Below are 17,333 nucleotides of genomic sequence, written 5' to 3'. Positions count from 1 at the left end.
TTTTACTTGTAATAAATTAAAGAGTTGAATCTTAGTTTTTTAACTACAACCAACTAGAAAATCAAAGCACCTCAAAAAAAAAAAAAAAAATCAAAGACTTATTATTATGAAGAAATGCGTGTAATGGTTGAATTTGAGGGGACCATTCATTAACACCCTCTACCTATTCCAACTACTAAAGTTTTTTTTCTTGGACAGAACATAAGTCTCCTGCCTTATGTTATGTCTAGATACGTATTTGGGATCCAGGAGACTTTTTATGGGCTATTTCTTCAGTTGCACTTTGGAATTGGAATTTCTGCTACTTAGGTAGAAGATTGCTCTCTACTCGATGTATTAATTTGCGTGGAGTAGGCAAGGTCGGTCACACTACTGCCCGTTGCCTTGATAGAAGGTTGCCCTCTATTCGATGCATATTTTTGTGTGGAAGTATGGTCGACCATACTATTGGTACCATTTTACATAGCTTGGGGTCTGCCCGGTGCTTCATCAAATGCTTTTTAGCATCCCTTAATATCCTTTTTAGGTTTTATTTCCGATGTCTTGTTGCATCTAGTATTGTTTATGTTATTTTTCATCTCGAAGTAGTTTCTACTTCTATAAGTTGTAATTTTTCTTCTTATTATTTTTAATAAAGTGGTTGACTATTACTCTAAAAAAAAAAATTAAAGAGTTTTTTTTTTTTTTTGAGGGGATTAAAGAGTTGAATCTTAGTTTTTTAACTACAACTGACTAGAAAATCAAAGACTTATTATTATGAAGAAATGCATGTAATGGTTGAATTTGAGGGGACCATTTAGGGATGATAAAAATCCCCAGCGGGACGGCGTTCTATTGGATACCCGCTCCTAATGGGGGGAGAATTCGGGGATAAATGGGGAATGGGGATGGGGATCCTCAATCCCCAGTATCTAAGATTGGGGATGGGATGGGATGGGACTAGTATTATGATCTCCATCCCCAAACCCGCCCCAATGATATATACATATATTAATATATATATATATATATATATCATTGGGGCGGGTTTGGGGATATATATATAAATTACAAATATATATTTATTTACTGCTTTACTTTAATGACTACACTTTTACTTTAATGGTGTTTGACTTTTGCATTCACTGAATTATGATTTATGAATTTAATCATGTTTTAATTCTACTTGTTGTAGATTTTGATTTAAAAAAAGCAATATGAGAAAAATTTATTATATTTTTTAAATTCTTATCGGGGATTTGGAGCAGGTTTGGAGGCTTTGTCCCCCGTGGGGATCGGGACGGGAAATCCTCAATATATTTTTATTGGGGATTGGGACGGGGATTGGGGTGGAGAATTTCCTCAGGAATGGGGATGATATTGTGATCCTCATCCCTAACCCGTCCTATTGCCATCCCTAGGACCATTCATTAACACCCTCTACCTATTCCAACTACTAAAGTTTTTTTTTTCTTGTTGTCCAAGTCTAACTACTAAAGTTGATTACATTGATTGCCACATTTACTTAATCTAGTTAAAATATACCATTGAAAACTGATCATCGACAACATTAATGGGAAAATTTAATATTTTTGGAGAATTCGAATTCTCATTAACAATATTATTCAAATCTTAATATCTTTTAAAGCTGTTACTTTCAAACATATTTGGCGGGAAGCAAACTCTCTTGCTGACTCCATAGCTCAATTCCTATTGCTAGTTGGAATGGTTCATTTCTGGTTTTAGCAGCTCATGCTTTTTAGTTAAATTTATTAGAATTAAGTTATTTTAAGAAAGCTATTTTGTAGTTTTTGTTATTTTTCGTTCATAAAAAAAAAACAAAAACAAAAAAGAGTATAGTATTCAACCTTCAACCTTCAATCTTCGAGTTCCTTCTGCTATGATTCTTGAAGTTTTCCACATTCAGAGAATCAGAGTTCCAATTCATGTGAGCCAGATTAAGTGATCCACTTTCTGAAAACAAAGCGAAAGCTCATGTGAAGAAAAATTTGAGGATCGTGGAAGCACGCGCCAAGCACCTCCCCTAGTCATTAGAAAAAGGCAAAATGCGCAAGCATCGCGGGCAGCACGCAAGCCTCGCCCGGGCAGCGGGCAGCACCAAACGCCGTCTTTCCCAGCCAGTGACGCCGTTTTTGCCCAAGCCATTCAAAAAAAAAAAAAAATTCAATGATTTATTTGACCTGCTTGCCCCCGAAGCTGAGGCTCGGACAGAGGCTCGGAGTGCAGAACCAGCCCCTCCTTTCGAAAAGGCCAAGCCACACCATCGAAATTAATGGAACCAAAGCAAAAGATAGAGAGAGAAAACACAGCGCGTTTGTAGAGAGAGAAAGTAGACTCAGAGAGTGTGTGAGGGTTTTAGAGAGAGAGAGAGAGAGCGAGAGAAGGGGGACACACACATGGGTCAGATCGTGAGGAGGAAGAAGAAAGGCAGGCCATCCAAGGCAGATCTCGCTCGCCGGTCCGGCGAATCGCCGGCGGAGGAGAGGGACGTCCGGAGAAGTCTCCGGCGCCGAAATGTGAAGTACACCATAGACTACGACGACTACTTGGACGAAGACTCCGAGGACGATGAGGAAGAAGTCGAGATTAGAATACAGAAGAAGTTGAAGCTCATGGCCAAGCTGAACCCGACAGCGGAGGAGGCGGCGCGTGACTCCCACGCGCCGGAGTCGTCCGACGAGGACGAGACCGAGAGGAAGCCGCTGAAGAAGCGGCCGATCAACGGCGCCGATAAGGACGAGGATGACGAAGATTACGAGGAAAATGACGGCGGTGATGACGACGATGACTGTGAGGTATGTATTAACAGGGGGACTGTGGATCTGTTATGGAAGAAGAAGAAGAAGAAGAAGAAGTGGGAGAGATAGTGTGTGTGGGAGTTCAGCTCAGTAGAATTGTCTGATTGGTCCAGACTTGTATAATACTCATAGACACACAGAGAGAGTGAGTGTGAGAGAGAGCGGGCATTCTTTTTCTCTCTCTAGCTTCTCTCTTACACCTACAACTCTGTTGAGTGTGTCGATATTAACGGTTTATCAGAGTCAACCATCAAAAATCCCAACAGAATCTGATCACGCTCCCCATCTTTCTCTCTCTACCCACCTCTCTCTCTCTCTCTCTCTTTCTCTCTCTAAATCCACACACTGTCTGCCCTTCTTATCTGTCTCTGTCTCTGTCTCAGTCTCTGTCTCATTAACGCAGTCCTTCTTTCTTTGCCTTCCACAGTTTCTTTCTTGTACCATTTTTTTTTATTTTGTTGGGTTTTTCATGGGGCCTATGGATTTTGACAGGAACGGGGCCGGAAAGCAGACTCCAAGCAACTCAATTCTCCTCCAGGTTCGGGTTTGGTTTGTCGCATTTTCGTTTGTGAGCTGTGAGTTTGATGTGGGGTTGCTGAGCTGTTCTTGTGTTTTGTTCAGGAACGCCGCCACCGTCGGATCATCATCAGTCTGTCATTCCGTTGCCGGATAAGAAAACGTTGGAGTTGATTCTCGACAAGCTTCAAAAGTATGGGGTCTTGATTTCTTGCTAATGTGTTTGGTGATTCTCATTGGTCAAGTGTGTTCGTGTTTCTGATGTCAACATCTCATTGTGGCAGGAAAGATACTTATGGCGTGTATGCAGAACCAGTCGATCCTGAAGAGGTGTGTGAAGTTTTCCGTTTGGAATGAATATGCAGCTAGTTTGATATAGAGTCGTTTCTTCATTTTGGGGAACAGTTTGATAGCGTTTGATATTGCAGCTTCCTGATTATCATGATGTCATTGAGCATCCCATGGATTTCGCGACGGTGAGGAAGCAGTTGGCAAATGGAGCCTATTCTACACTGGAACAATTTGAGGTTGGTGCTTTTTGCTACTCATCTATGTACTTATGAGTCTTGGGGGCCTTTGTTTAACCACTGTCCGACTGTCCTTTAGTTTCTTCTCCTTTTAAGTTTCTGCTGGCTGTGACACCATTTTATGTTCAAGTGTGCTGTTTCCTTAATTAATTTGGGGAATTAGGATGACACGTAAAAAAGATGAGGGAAGGCATAAGGTAACAAGAATAGTGTTAGTCTCTGGAATTTGATTCTTAGTAATACTTCCTTAGTCTTACTACTTCCACCGCCCACTTTTATGCAAGTGAATTGCCAGACTTCGATCTGCAGTTTAAGATTTCATGGTTATCAGTTCATTCAAGATAAAGTAATGACTTGCATCACTTGCTTAGAAAAATTAAGGGTACAGGATATGTAAATTTGTGACCATAAGATATAACAAATTTACATGTTCAAGGATTTAAAGATGTAATTAGTTAATTGGAGAAGAATATGGCTAGGATCTAGCAGTATCTTGATTCTGATTTAAGAATAGCATATTTGTATGTTATTTTCTTCGGTATGCAATTGAGGATTGGAATTTTGATTTCACATTTGCCTTTTCTAAAGCAGTGGTGAATCATCTAAACTTACTTTAGCTGTCTGAGGGATTGGATTGTAATTCTGTAGTCAAACTAAGGTTGGATGGTTGCTTTACATCTGAAAAGATGGCTGTTTCAAAATTAATTTTTTGTTTTGTCCATAGGGGATCCTTTTTGTTGAGTAAAGTGAAAGTTCTTGTAAAGGAGCACACAATCACTTTTTACAAAATAATGGAGCACCCCTATCATTTTTTCTTCCTCATTTTGAATGTCATGCTCTTTGTGTTTTGTTTTGATCAATATATGTATTCAGTTTGAATGATTGCTAGAGTTATGGTTAGTAATTCTAATTACATTCATGGGAAATGACCTAGGGTCGGGAGGAGAGGTAGCGTGATTTTCCTGGCACATGCCATGTTTACCATCATATCAATTTGTAAAATAATATTATTAGAAGGAGAATGAAATTCACACTTCCTATTTTGCAAACCACACTCCTTTTTTGGTTGAATTTTTTATAAAAAGACAAAACTTAAGTTACGAAAGACAAAATTTGAGTTACTAAAAAAGGAAACATGGAGTGTGGATTGTAAAATGCGGAGTGTGAATTTTCACCCCCCTTTTACAATTGTTTTGTATAAATAGAAGTTTCCCTCTAAGTTCTACCTTGTTGCCTACTTGGCTTATATGTATGTATGAAAACAAATTTGAAACTGATTCCCTTAACGTATATGTTTAATTATGTGTGCTTGTCATTCTAAAGTAGAAGCAGTTTACTAATCTACCATATCTAGTAGGATGTTGTGCTCTGATGGAGCATGACCTCGTATACCTTTTGGGTTGGGGCAACCTGGGACCTTTAATTGAAATAAATGACATAAAATTATAAGCTGACCTCTCTCTCTCTCTCTTTCTCTCTCTGTAGAAGTAAGTTTACCTTATTAATTGGCTGTTCTTGATAAACAAGATTTGTTTATTGTTTATGACTCTTAGTTTTTCATCTCCATGAAATTATGTTTATGGAGTAAAGGAGTGTCTTGTTATTTTGGTAATCTGTTTCTCTTGGTTGCAGAGAGATGTCTTTTTAATATGTTCAAATGCAATGCAATACAATTCACCTGAGACGATATACCATAAACAGGTAACTGGGTCATCTGTCTTACTTTTCAAATTTTAATGTTTTCTTTGGTGGTGTTTGTTCTTACCGTTCTATCGCGGTACTCTTTGAAAGGCATCTTCTATACAAGAGCTAGGAAGGAGAAAATTTGAGAGGTTAAGAATTGACTATGAACGGTCAGAAAAGGAGGTCAAATCAGTGCAGAAAACAAAGTCAAATTCCTTGGTAAAGAAACAGATAAAGAAGCCTCTGTCCCGAACATTACAGGAACCCATTGGCTCTGATTTCTCCTCAGGTGCCACTCTTGCCACTGCTGCCGAAGTCCAGAACAGTTCCCATCCAACACAAGGAGCTGGTTGTGAGAGAGCTAGCAACATTGATGGGCCTGTAGAGGGTAATTCATCCTTGAATGAAGCTAATCTAGAGAAGGCAGAAGAAATGCTATCAGGTGCAATGATGTGCTTATTTTTGCCCGCAATCATGTAGATTTCCAATGGTGGTTGCATGCAAGAACATAATCTTTATAATTTTGTTACTGTATTTGCCATTTTGAGTACTAGATGATAAAGACATTATCTTGAGCTCAGTAAGGATCTGAGGTAGCTAGTTTGTCATATTGTTGTCTCGCAGGAAAGAAATCTCTAATTTCCTGATTTTGTACTTTTTGTAGGGAAGAGTCTACCATCTAAAGTTGGGAAGAAGCCATCTGTGTTTGATGACAACCGTCGTGCAACCTATAACATATCCAATCAGCCTGTGATCACATCAGAATCAATATTCACAACCTTTGAGGGTGAAATCAAGCAGTTTGTTGCAGTATGTAGCACAGAATATGTTTTATTTTATTATTTTTATGTCTTTTTCTTACCATAGTTCGCTTTTGTATCATGGTTTTGTAATATTATATATGTTTTGAACTCTCCAATCAGGTCGGGCTTCATGCAGAATATTCATATGCCAGGAGCTTGGCTCGATTCTCTGGAAGTCTCGGACCAGTTGCTTGGAAAGTTGCATCAAAGAGGATCGAACAGGCCTTACCTGATGGATGTAAATTTGGTCGTGGATGGGTCGAAGAATATGAGCCACTTCCAACCCCTGTACTGATGGTAGACAAAGGTACCCAAAATCAATCTGCTTTGGCTGCAAAATTCTTTTCACACAATGAATCAAGAAAGGATGATAGAACTTTAAGGACTTCAGTTCCTGCTAAGGATCGCCCTGTTACTAGGTCTGTTATAGAAGAGAGACAGCACTGTGTTAGTGTTCCTACTTCAGCGGGGAAACCATCATTTTTTGGTTCTTCTAGGGGACATTACTCGGAAGAGAAACCGCCTGTTATTAGTTCTGTCGGAGGAAAAGGTGGTAATGCAGTTAATGCCATTCATAAGCAGCAAAATCCACAATCCAGGTTTATTGAGAGTGGGAAACAGGTTCCAAAGAAAGTTGAGTTGAACTCTGTACCCTCAGTTAATCAAAATAATGCCAACCTTGTTGCTGAAAAGCAATCACCAAGAAACTCAGAGCCAGCAACTTCAAGGTCCAGAGGTACATCATCGAGGAACATGAATCTTCAGCAGCCTGTACCTTTTAAGATGCCGGATTCTAATGGTGTTATTACCCCACGGTTGCCTAATGGGAAAGGTGTGAGTGCTTGTATGGAGAATCAGATGATTGGTTCTTCTGATAGGGCTCCTAGCCAAATGGAAAGAACTGAAGCTTATTTTCCTCATGCACAGGAGCAGGGTCTTAGTGACCCAGTACAGTTGATGAAAAAATTGGCGGAGAAGACTCAAAAGCAACAGCAGTCATCAATTCAATCGTCAATTGATACTAAACCTGTTGTGTCATCGGTTCCATCAACGAGAAGAGATGATCCAAGCAATGCTGCAGCAGCTGCTGCCCGTGCTTGGATGTCTATTGGGGGTGCATCCTTTAAACAGCCAACAGACAATCCGACAGTGCCAAAAAGTCAGATCTATGCAGATTCATTATATAACCCATCACGAGAGATTAATTCACAAATTTCACGAGTTCGGGGAGAGGTTCCTAATTCTGGTGCAATGCAATTTCAGACTGAGAACAATTTTTCATTTCCAACTTTTTTACCACGACCTGTTCATATGGTGAATGAACCACAGTTCCAAAATCGACCTATATTTTTCCCTCAGTTGGCAGCAGCTGATTTGTCTAGGTTTCAGGTGCCGCCCCCTTGGAGGGGTCTCAGTCCTTGTGCCCAGCCAAGACAGAAACAAGAATGTCTTCCTCCAGATTTAAATATTGGTTTCCAGTCCCCAGGGTCTCCAGTGAAACAGTCATCTGGTGTTATGGTTGACTCTCAGCAGCCAGACCTGGCTTTGCAACTCTGAGTCAGCTGGGTATCCGGAGGAGTACATAGCTGAGACGTACGTTTCTGGTTTCTGCTTCTGATCTTGTTATGACGGAACAATTTGGGTGGTGTTCGATATGGTGTTTATCCATTTTTGACCTCGAATGGGAACTTTCCCAAGATGAGATGAAGGTATGAGTTTGCTCGACTTGATATCATCTGCTCAGAATTTGAAGTGAGATAGCTTTAACAGAAGTCCTGTTCTGGCTTTACTAGTTGAGGATTACTGACTGGCAGAAGCACAAATTTCGGAGCTAATATTGTGGAATCTTGGAATTAAGTTGAGCAGAAAGATGATTCACTTTGTGATCATGACAGATTGCTTAGGAGTTCTTAAAACAACATAATTGCATAAATGTAGTTGAGGCCTTGTACATTGTTACAGGTTCATGAGAATTAGGTTGTTTAGATTTTACTCTTATTTATGCCTTTTCATGTAATTGCGTTGATAATTCGACTTTATACCACTCCTATTATAATGTACATGGTGCACTATCATTGTCTCTCAAATTGGATGTCTTTTTATTTTTTATTTATTTATTTCTTAACCTGTTATGAACAAGGAATATCATTTTCTTGGATTCATAATTCATTGGTGAAGGGATTTTGGTCTACACATATATTATTGGTTTCAGTTGTTTATGAAACTAATATTGGATACTGATAGGTTATAATTCCGTCAAATAGGTTATAATTCCGTCAAACGGTAAAAACATAATTATGAGTAGGAAGACAGATGTCAATAATCTAGTAGGACATAAGGCAGGGGACGGAGAAATGAAGAGAGACTGATCCCTTCAATTTTGACCAATACTGAACAGAAATGCGCGCGTGCTACTAATGAATTTTTTGAGCAATGAAATGACTCAAATGAGGGTGACCATGCGTGATATACTGATATGACATAAACCCTGGGAGTTGGGACCTTACTGTCGGGTGCTTTCTGGGTTATTTTTTTTTTTTGATGCAGTGAATTAGGAATTCGGATGAAGGATATCTTACCACCGTCATTTTTTCCGTAGAATTGTGCATGAAGGGGTAGATATACAATCCTGCGCTGTTAGTGGATGCTGGTCTATTTACGGCGAATAGGCACCTCGTCTATTTGGAGGCATTGTACCCTTCGGTTTTAGAAGTTCTATTTCCTATTTCCTATTTCCTTGATGTTTTTGTACTTCCAGGAAGCGAGCCCATGTTTCTTTTAGGACCCGTTATGGCAATTAGCTTACCCAGTCGAAGCTAGGTTGCCTGGTGTATCAGTTGCTCTAAATGTACTGTGATTTATTAATCTAGCAACGGAATTGTCCAATTTCCAGGAGAGCATACCCTGCTAATTAGTTATGTATTCTGTTTGCCAAACATATTGATTATTGAATTGCCTCTTCCTTCACAGGAAAACAACAAATCTACGAAAAAGAAACAACATATATGAAATTAATGCTTAAGATACATTAACCATCGTCTAAATTTTGGTAGGAGATCGAGGATCCAAATTTACATAATCATCAAATTAATTGCTTTTGCTGATGAAAGTATTACATAAATTAAATATCGCGATATCACAAAAACATCTTCATATATATAACACGTATAGATGCCCCTGTTGCTATTAGATCTTTGTAATAGTGATACGACCACTGTGGCCATTACTGATATAGCTTATTAGCTTAAAGACTTGTGTCCAGCTAAAAGCTCTATCACCTTCTCCTTGAAAGACGGGCAAACGAGACGATCCCAAGGCTGTGCCTTTTCTTCAATCTTCTTCCTCCTGCACCCAACTGTCGACGAGTTCTGAGAACACAGACATCGCCCTCACAAATATAACGTTTGCTTTCGGAGTTTTCCGAAAAGCAGCTGAACATGTTTAACACATGCAAAACCATAGCTACCTAGCTTCAGACTAATTGATCAAACCTGCTTCAAGATATCGTCTTTGATTAACACCAAAAGCTGCAATGTCTTTCTGTGTACTGTAATGAGTTTGGCTCTCTCTGTTGAGATGATGAGCTTCTTATATAAGAGGTGGGAATGCATGCTGGGATAGTATAACCAAGTCAATGTTGGTTGGCATATGTGTGATTTGTTTTAATCTTGAAACGGCACACGGTTTACTTATTCCCAAATTCCAATCAACATATTCAAACAAGAGTTTGTTTGACCAAACTGTTTGTCTGAACTTGTCTAATTGAAAAGGCCGTGTTTGAATCCTAGTGATCGATAAGTGTAATTGGCAACGTGGAAACATGAAATTGCTTAGAAAATGTGGTTTGACAAAGTTTCTTTGTGATCATACTCTTACTTTCTTTTTCCCACATGTATATTAATGTTTGGAACTTATTTCTTTGTGCACATATCATTCTTGTAAAATTCGGCCGAATTTGAAGACCAATTAACTATTAATTGCTATCATTCTCAAAGACTATAATAATATATCTCTGAAATTTAGATCACCAAACAACTTTCATTTTGGCTGATGTTTTGTAAGAATAAGCCTTCCATAGAAAGCTATATAAGCTTAAGCTCATTAGATTAAGCTGTATGGGGTGGTTAGGGTTTGAGGGATAAAGGCTTAGGCTGTGGGACGACCACAGAACAATTCAAGCCGTCTTAGGAAAAAGATTTTTGTGAACTAATTAATTCCAATGTCATGGTAGATAAACATATTGGATTTACAATGACTAGTTGATGTAGTGGTTGAAAGCTGTTTAACTTGCATCAGATCTTTGGTTTGAACCCCTTATATAGACGTTGATATAATTAGTTCATCGCATATGGATAATTTTTATTGTTAAATATTAGATTATAACTGTTGAAGTTTATCGGCATTGGATATTTTGTTGAGGAATGCTAGCTAACTTTCCCTTCTACCGTTTCCTTTCAACTTTCTTCACTCAACAAATGACACGTGGATTCCACTACTACTTTAAACTCAATATTTATTACATTGAATAACTAATTCTATTTTTTCCATGTCTACCCTTTACAATATTTTTATATATATATTTTTGCATTTTTAACTTTTCCCTGGGTTTTTTTGTTTCCTTTTCTGAGTTTATAAAACATGAATCGATAATTTTTGTTTTTCCAAAGAATCTCTAGTACCAACTCACAATAAAATTTCCATAAAAAAATATATATATATATATATATATATATATTAAAGGGGAAATGATCATTTACCCAATTTCAGCTTAAAAATTGCCCATTTGCTCCACTAACAGTTTTTAACCCCATTTATCCAAAACACTCTAAGGGTTTATTTACCTAATACCCAATTAATTCTTTTTATTTATTTTTGGGACACTTTTGCCCTCTCCTTCTTTGTCACTTAGAGAGAGAAGTGATAGGAGACCTTGCCGGACTCTGGTGACTAGTGGCAGGCAGCGGACTCCGGTGACCGGTTACCTGAATCCCGAATCCGGCCGGACCGGTGACCAGATTCTGGCGTCTGATTTTATTACCCCCCAATAATACCCAGTAATCATATTATTGCCCCCCAATAAACATATTATTGCTTCACAATAAACTTGTATTGGGGATCAATAATTAGTGAAAAATGAAATTGTTTTGAATTTTGAAAGCTTTCGGAGGTTTATTCAAATAAATAATTTTATTATTGCCCCCCAATAATCTTATTATTGCCCCAATAAACATTTTATTGCCCCTCAATAATCTTATTATTTCCCTCCAATAATCATATATTTGCCCTCAACTGAATGACATAAACTCCCAAAACCAAAATGAATACACTACAGACACAATTGATCAATTTATATGTTCAATTGTACACGTTTACTTTTTTTTTTCCTTCCTCATTCTCTGAACTCAAAGTATACCAAAAAAAAAAAAAAAAAAAAAAGCTCTGGGCACCCATCAGCCCTCCTCCTCTACGCTGCTTCATCGTGCATTGACCCATTTACAAAACTAAAATAGAATCTGAAACGAGAAATGAAAACCCAGAAAGAGGAATAGATATGCACAAAAGAATGAATCGAATCGAAACCCACCAACCCTAAAATTCTAAACACATAAAGCCCAGCAAAGATTTCCCTTATATAAATCCAGAAGTAAATCCCTGGTGCTCTTCCTTTTCATGTCAGCCACATGTCCTCTTCTCTCTGACTCAATATCTGTCTTCTTCTTCTTCTTCTTCTTCTTCTTCTTCTTCTTCTTCCTCTCTGCGCTTCTCTGAGGTCGATGGTGGGGATTGGTTGGGCGTCGGGTTGGGTCGTCGGTGAGGGGGATGGAGGAGAGAGAAATCGGTGAAGGGGATGGAGGAGAGACCCGAGTCTGGAGAGTGGAGAGAGAAATCGGTGAGAGGGATGGAGGAGGGAGAGAGAGAGAGAGAGAGAGAGAGAGAGAGAGAGAGAGAGAGAGAGAGAGAGAGAGAGAGAGAGAGAGAGAGAGAGAGAGAGATGTGTAATTTATTAATTAAAATGAAGGTAATAATGTCAATAGATGTTAGATTGGGTAAGTGGGATTAAAAAACTCTTAGTGGAGTAAATGGGTAATTTTGAAGCTGAAATTGGGTAAGTGGTCATGGCCCCTATATTAAACTAGCAAATTGCGCCCCAAATTATTTTTTTCTCTCCCTCTCTCTTAATTTTCTTTAGTTTCCTATCAATTTTGTTTTTAGATCTCCATTTCATAATCAGAGTTTTTAATTTGTCTTTTGTTGAAATATTTATCTGGTTTGATTTTGCACTTTTGCTTGATCCTTCTATTCTTTTCTGAGTTTAGTTTAGTTCTTTTTTCTTTTCAATTTTTTAAAAACAATTCGTTGTTGATCTTGTTCATATTTTACATTAAGCCCATAGTTTGCAAAAGATATTTCCCCCACCAAAGAAATGAAATTGAACGAAGATTAAAAAATGGGAATGGATTTCAGAGTGGATGCTAGAGAAATAGAAAGAGAGAAAGACAGATTTGATTGGATGAAGATTATAAAAGGGGAATGGATTTCAGAATGGAAGCTAGAGAAATAGAAAGAAATAAAGAAAGATGTGAGAGAAAGGGAAGATAGGTGTAGGGAACATCCCAGAAAGAACAAAACCACAACCCAGATTCTCAAAATAACAATTAAAAAAATGCCAAATTAGTGAAGAAAAAAGAAATGCAAAATAAATTCAACATCCTACAAAGTCAAAGTAAAATATAGAAAGAAAAAAAATGTTCTAGTTCTGATAGGCTCCTGATTGAGGAGCGGAAAGAAAAAAAATGTGAGACATTTATTAGAAGGGCAAACATGAAAAAAATAGAATTAGTTATTCAATGTAATAAATATTGAGTTTAAAGTGGTAGTGGAATCCACGTATCATTTGTTGAGTGGGAAATGTTGAAATGGAAAGGTAGTAGGGGAAGGTAGCTAGCATTCCTTCCCCTCTAACCTTTCCCTTTCAACCTTTCCCATTCATTGCTTGCCACTTGTATTCTACTATCCCTAAAAATCAGTTAATTAATAGGCAAAAAAGACACATTTTCAATTTTCCTCTCTACCCCTATTTACTTCACTTGCATTAATTTTCACATTTATCAATTTCTTCTTTTTCTTATCTTCATTTGCATTAATTTTCGCATTTATCAATTTCTTCTTCTTCTTATTTTTCCATAATTTTTTTTTCTATTTTTGTTTGGTAGGATATGCAAGCTTTTAATCGTTTTCATCCAAAATAAACAATTGAAATAGAGCAGGGCCTGATAAGCTTGATAATAAAGCAGTAATAGCATAGCATACTTAGGAAATATACTAGTACAGAGAACGTGAAAATACTAAAAGAGCAACCTGCAACATCCTCTAACAAAAGGCTTTGAAATGAAAAATGGTGCAAATACTAATCAATGACAGAGGAATCAAGGACAAACTAGAATTTATGTCATGGCTATAACAACTGGTTAATAACCATGAACCATAGTACTATTAATTAACACATGATCAAAACTTGTTCAGCACTATTTGATCGATATAGGTAGCTTTCCCAAACAAAAACTAGTCAATTTTGCTCCCTTATGCTGCAAATCCAACTTTCTTCTTTTGTGGTGCAAATTGAGCATTTAGTCCAGCATATTCCCTAAAAAAAAAAATGAACACACATCAGTACTATAATTAATGTCTCCTGATTCCTATTCAATTTCTTATACTAAAAGAAAAAATTGCATTGTTGTAAACTTACCAATATCCTGCAAGCAGTCTTGTGTACATTCATTATTATCAAAATTTGTATCCCCTACTTTTTCATGTACCTGCAGCATAAAGAAAAATAAAACAATAGCATATGTTTATCATCACACACAGACAAATTTAAGAAGAGTATGCATATAAAAATTTATAACATGACAACCACCTTCTGTAAGGTATTTTTTGTCTTATTTTTAGGTACTTCCAGATTTTCTTGTGCCTACAAAATTGGCAAGAGGACATATATATTTCCCATAAATTATAGTGCCACTGAATACTGATATATACAAAGAAAATATATGAACCAGATCATACATTTCTTGATCTTTTGCTACCATTTCTTGAACTGATCTCAACTCCAGATCGTATTCTTTTAGGTGCTCCTTTTGTGCTTGAAACTTTTGGATCAAGAATATGAATGTCACAGCTCACTTTATTATTGACATTCTCTTTGTCAATGTTCTTCACCATTTCTTTATTGAGATTAATAGAAGGACTGATGCTTCCACATTGTCTCAAGGCCTCCTCTAGTAAACGTTTTGCAATATCATACTTTTGATCAGAAAGAGACCCTTCTTCACATACTTTTCTGTATTTCTGAAACAAGTCATTGAAACGCTGAATTTTAGGGTCAACCATCTTAGTTTCTCTTGTCGTGTGTCTTGTTTTCACATCTTTTCTCCATCTCTGAAGTATGTACTGATCTGGTATACAAAAAATACCAAAATATTGCAATATAGCCATTGCATGCCTACAAAGAAAACCTTTGTATTCAAGTAGACAACATAAACAAGATACATCTCCTGTGCTTCCATCCACAACTACAATGAACTCTTCTTTCATTCCAAAATCTTGAACTCTAAAAGTCATGGTCATGGGATCCTCCTTTTGTTTTATAGGATTGCATGCTGAAATTCCCAAAACCTCTTCTTCAAACCTCTTAAAAATCTCAAGTGTGTAGATCTTTGACATTTGATACCCGAAAGATGATGGAGACTTTAAACTAGGCAACTTATGCAAATTATTGAAATCGGCCTGAAATTCCACTTCCAATCTATCTTGAGCAGCTTCTTTGTATTGTTCAACAAACTCCTTCAATGAAGTTTTCTTGTTTACATATTTATCAAAAAAAGAATTAATACTTTCTAACCTTTGAGTTGTGGACATTCCGGCAAAAAATGTATCTCTCATATAAGTAGGAACCCACTGCTTACTGTCTCTAAACAAAGTTTGAAGCCAGTCATCATCTTCCAAATTAAAGATCTCAATCATACTTTGCCATTTGTTCTCAAAGTCCTCCTCTGTCCACAAATGGTAGATACAATCATTAAATACCGTTATACCGGCATAAAATTTTCATTTTCTTTCAAAAAACTACCAAGTTTTTCTGGGAGCTTCTTCAATATATGCCATAAACAGAACCTGTGTCTAGCATTTGGAAAAACTTTTGCAATTGCAGCTTTCATGGCTTGATCTTGATCAGTTAAAATGGCAGTAGGAGCTCTTCCACCCATTGCTCTAACCCATGTCTCCATTAACCAAACGAACGTCGATGTAGTTTCATCTGCAAGAAGTGCACAACCAAGTAATGTAGACTGGAAATGATTATTCACTCCAATAAAAGGAGCAAAAGGCATCTTATATTTGTTTGTGATATATGTCGTATCAAAAGAAACCACATCTCCAAAAATCTTGTAGTCCTCCCGGCCTTTTGCATCAACCCAAAACACATTTCTCAAGCGTTGTTCTTCATCTAGATCCATTGCGTAGAAGAAATTAGGATTCTCTTCTTGCATACTAGTAAAATGCTCCAACATTGCCTTAGCATCGCCAGATTCCAATTCTAACCGACGTTTCTTATCCAAAAAATTTCTCATATCTTTTTGTAAAAAACCAATGTTCTGATATCCTCCACACTGTTTGGCTAAAGCAGCAAAAATCTTACTTGGTTTCAATCCAACTGAATGCAAAGTACTAATATTGTTCAAGTCACCGGAAGCAATGTTTCTATAACATGGAAAGTAGTGGACACCCTCCGGAGAAAGTTCATGATTATGCTCTTTCACAAAATTTTGAACAACCCATTTCCCATCTTGCCTTCTTTTGACATGCAACATTGCCTTGCAGTCTATCTTCATGCAGGGACGGGGGTTACGAGTGTCAGTTTTTCGCTTTGACCCAAATCTTGTACAAGCATACTTTGCATCGACCCATTCTTTAGTTACCTTTGATCGACGACAAGCTATTTTTGAAGCAGCAAACCTTGTCATCTTGGCATACTCTAAATAAAATGACTGTGCAATGCCATCAGAATTAAATTCCATTCCAACATATGGCTCTGAATTTTTTTTCATATTAATGGAGCTTTCACCACCATTACTATGACCAAATTCTTCTCCTACACCATCTTCATTATAATTATCGTCATTCATACCATCTTCATAATAATTATCATCATCCATGTCATCTTCATTATAATTATCATCTTCCTCAGCAGCCAAATTTATGTCTATTTCCAGCCCCATGAACACCTAAAACAAAACAGAGAATGGAGCACATGAAGTAAAAAAAGAGCATCACCTTAGTCGAGGTTCAAAATTCATAATTCTCTAATCCTATCAATAATCATAAGCATAATTTGAATTGATTGCACAAAGCCACAATTGTAGAGACGTAATGTTGTACAATTGCACAAATGATTGATTACATAATTTCAAAAGCATAATTCTCTAATCCTAATACGAATGGTAGACTTTTACAATTGAACAAATCAGAAGCATAATTTCATATTGAATTTTCTAGCCTACTCCTCAACGATGAACTATTGTTCATAATCTAATGTAATCATAGGTTTTATTAGACAGAAGAAAGAAAAAAAAAAGAAGAAGAAGGAAACCTGAATATTTAGATCAGTTGCCTTTGTTGTCTTTGAAAACCACCGCAGCTTTCGAACCCAGTGAAGAGAAAAGATGGAGACTGGAGGATGGCGTCAATGGAAGTTTAAGAGCTTCTGTTCCACGACGATTCAGAGAAAAAAAAGAAAAAGAAAGAGAAGTTGATAAACGTGAGAAGACTGATGAGTTTTAATACTGTTGAAATTGAGTAAATAGGGGTAGAGAGGGAAATTGAAAATGTGTCTTTTTTGCCTATTAATTATCTGATTTTTAGGGATAGTGGAATACACGTGGCAAGCAATGAATGGGAAAGGTTGAAAGGGAAATGTTGGAGGGGAAGGTTGCTAGCGTTCCTCTCTC

At 37.3% G+C, this 17,333-nt stretch overlaps 2 protein-coding genes across 2 annotated transcripts; one reads left to right on the top strand and one right to left on the bottom strand.

Annotated features, from left to right (window-relative positions):
• Positions 1-2,225: 2,225 nt before the first annotated feature.
• Positions 2,226-8,414, top strand: LOC112164649. Its single transcript, XM_024300919.2, has 9 exons — positions 2,226-2,795; positions 3,291-3,336; positions 3,420-3,507; positions 3,599-3,644; positions 3,743-3,841; positions 5,474-5,542; positions 5,633-5,966; positions 6,189-6,334; positions 6,448-8,414. The coding sequence occupies exons 1-9, from the start codon at positions 2,397-2,399 to the stop codon at positions 7,882-7,884; spliced, it is 2,664 nt and encodes an 887-aa protein (XP_024156687.1). The 5' UTR covers positions 2,226-2,396; the 3' UTR covers positions 7,885-8,414.
• A 5,541-nt stretch (positions 8,415-13,955) lies between these two features.
• On the bottom strand, positions 13,956-17,113 carry LOC112203703 (protein FAR-RED IMPAIRED RESPONSE 1-like). The gene is made up of 5 exons (XM_040505836.1): positions 16,976-17,113; positions 15,578-16,610; positions 14,395-14,492; positions 14,075-14,144; positions 13,956-13,972 (listed from the first exon to the last, which is right to left on the bottom strand). The coding sequence occupies exons 2-5, from the start codon at positions 16,602-16,604 to the stop codon at positions 13,956-13,958; spliced, it is 1,212 nt and encodes a 403-aa protein (XP_040361770.1). The 5' UTR covers positions 16,605-16,610; positions 16,976-17,113.
• Between the last annotated feature and the right edge of the window lie 220 nt (positions 17,114-17,333).

Source organism: Rosa chinensis, chromosome 5 (assembly GCF_002994745.2).
Source record: "Rosa chinensis cultivar Old Blush chromosome 5, RchiOBHm-V2, whole genome shotgun sequence".
Taxonomy (NCBI): Eukaryota; Viridiplantae; Streptophyta; class Magnoliopsida; order Rosales; family Rosaceae; genus Rosa; species Rosa chinensis.
Note: the sequence above shows the minus strand (reverse complement) of the source record. Positions and strands in the feature narration are given on the sequence as shown.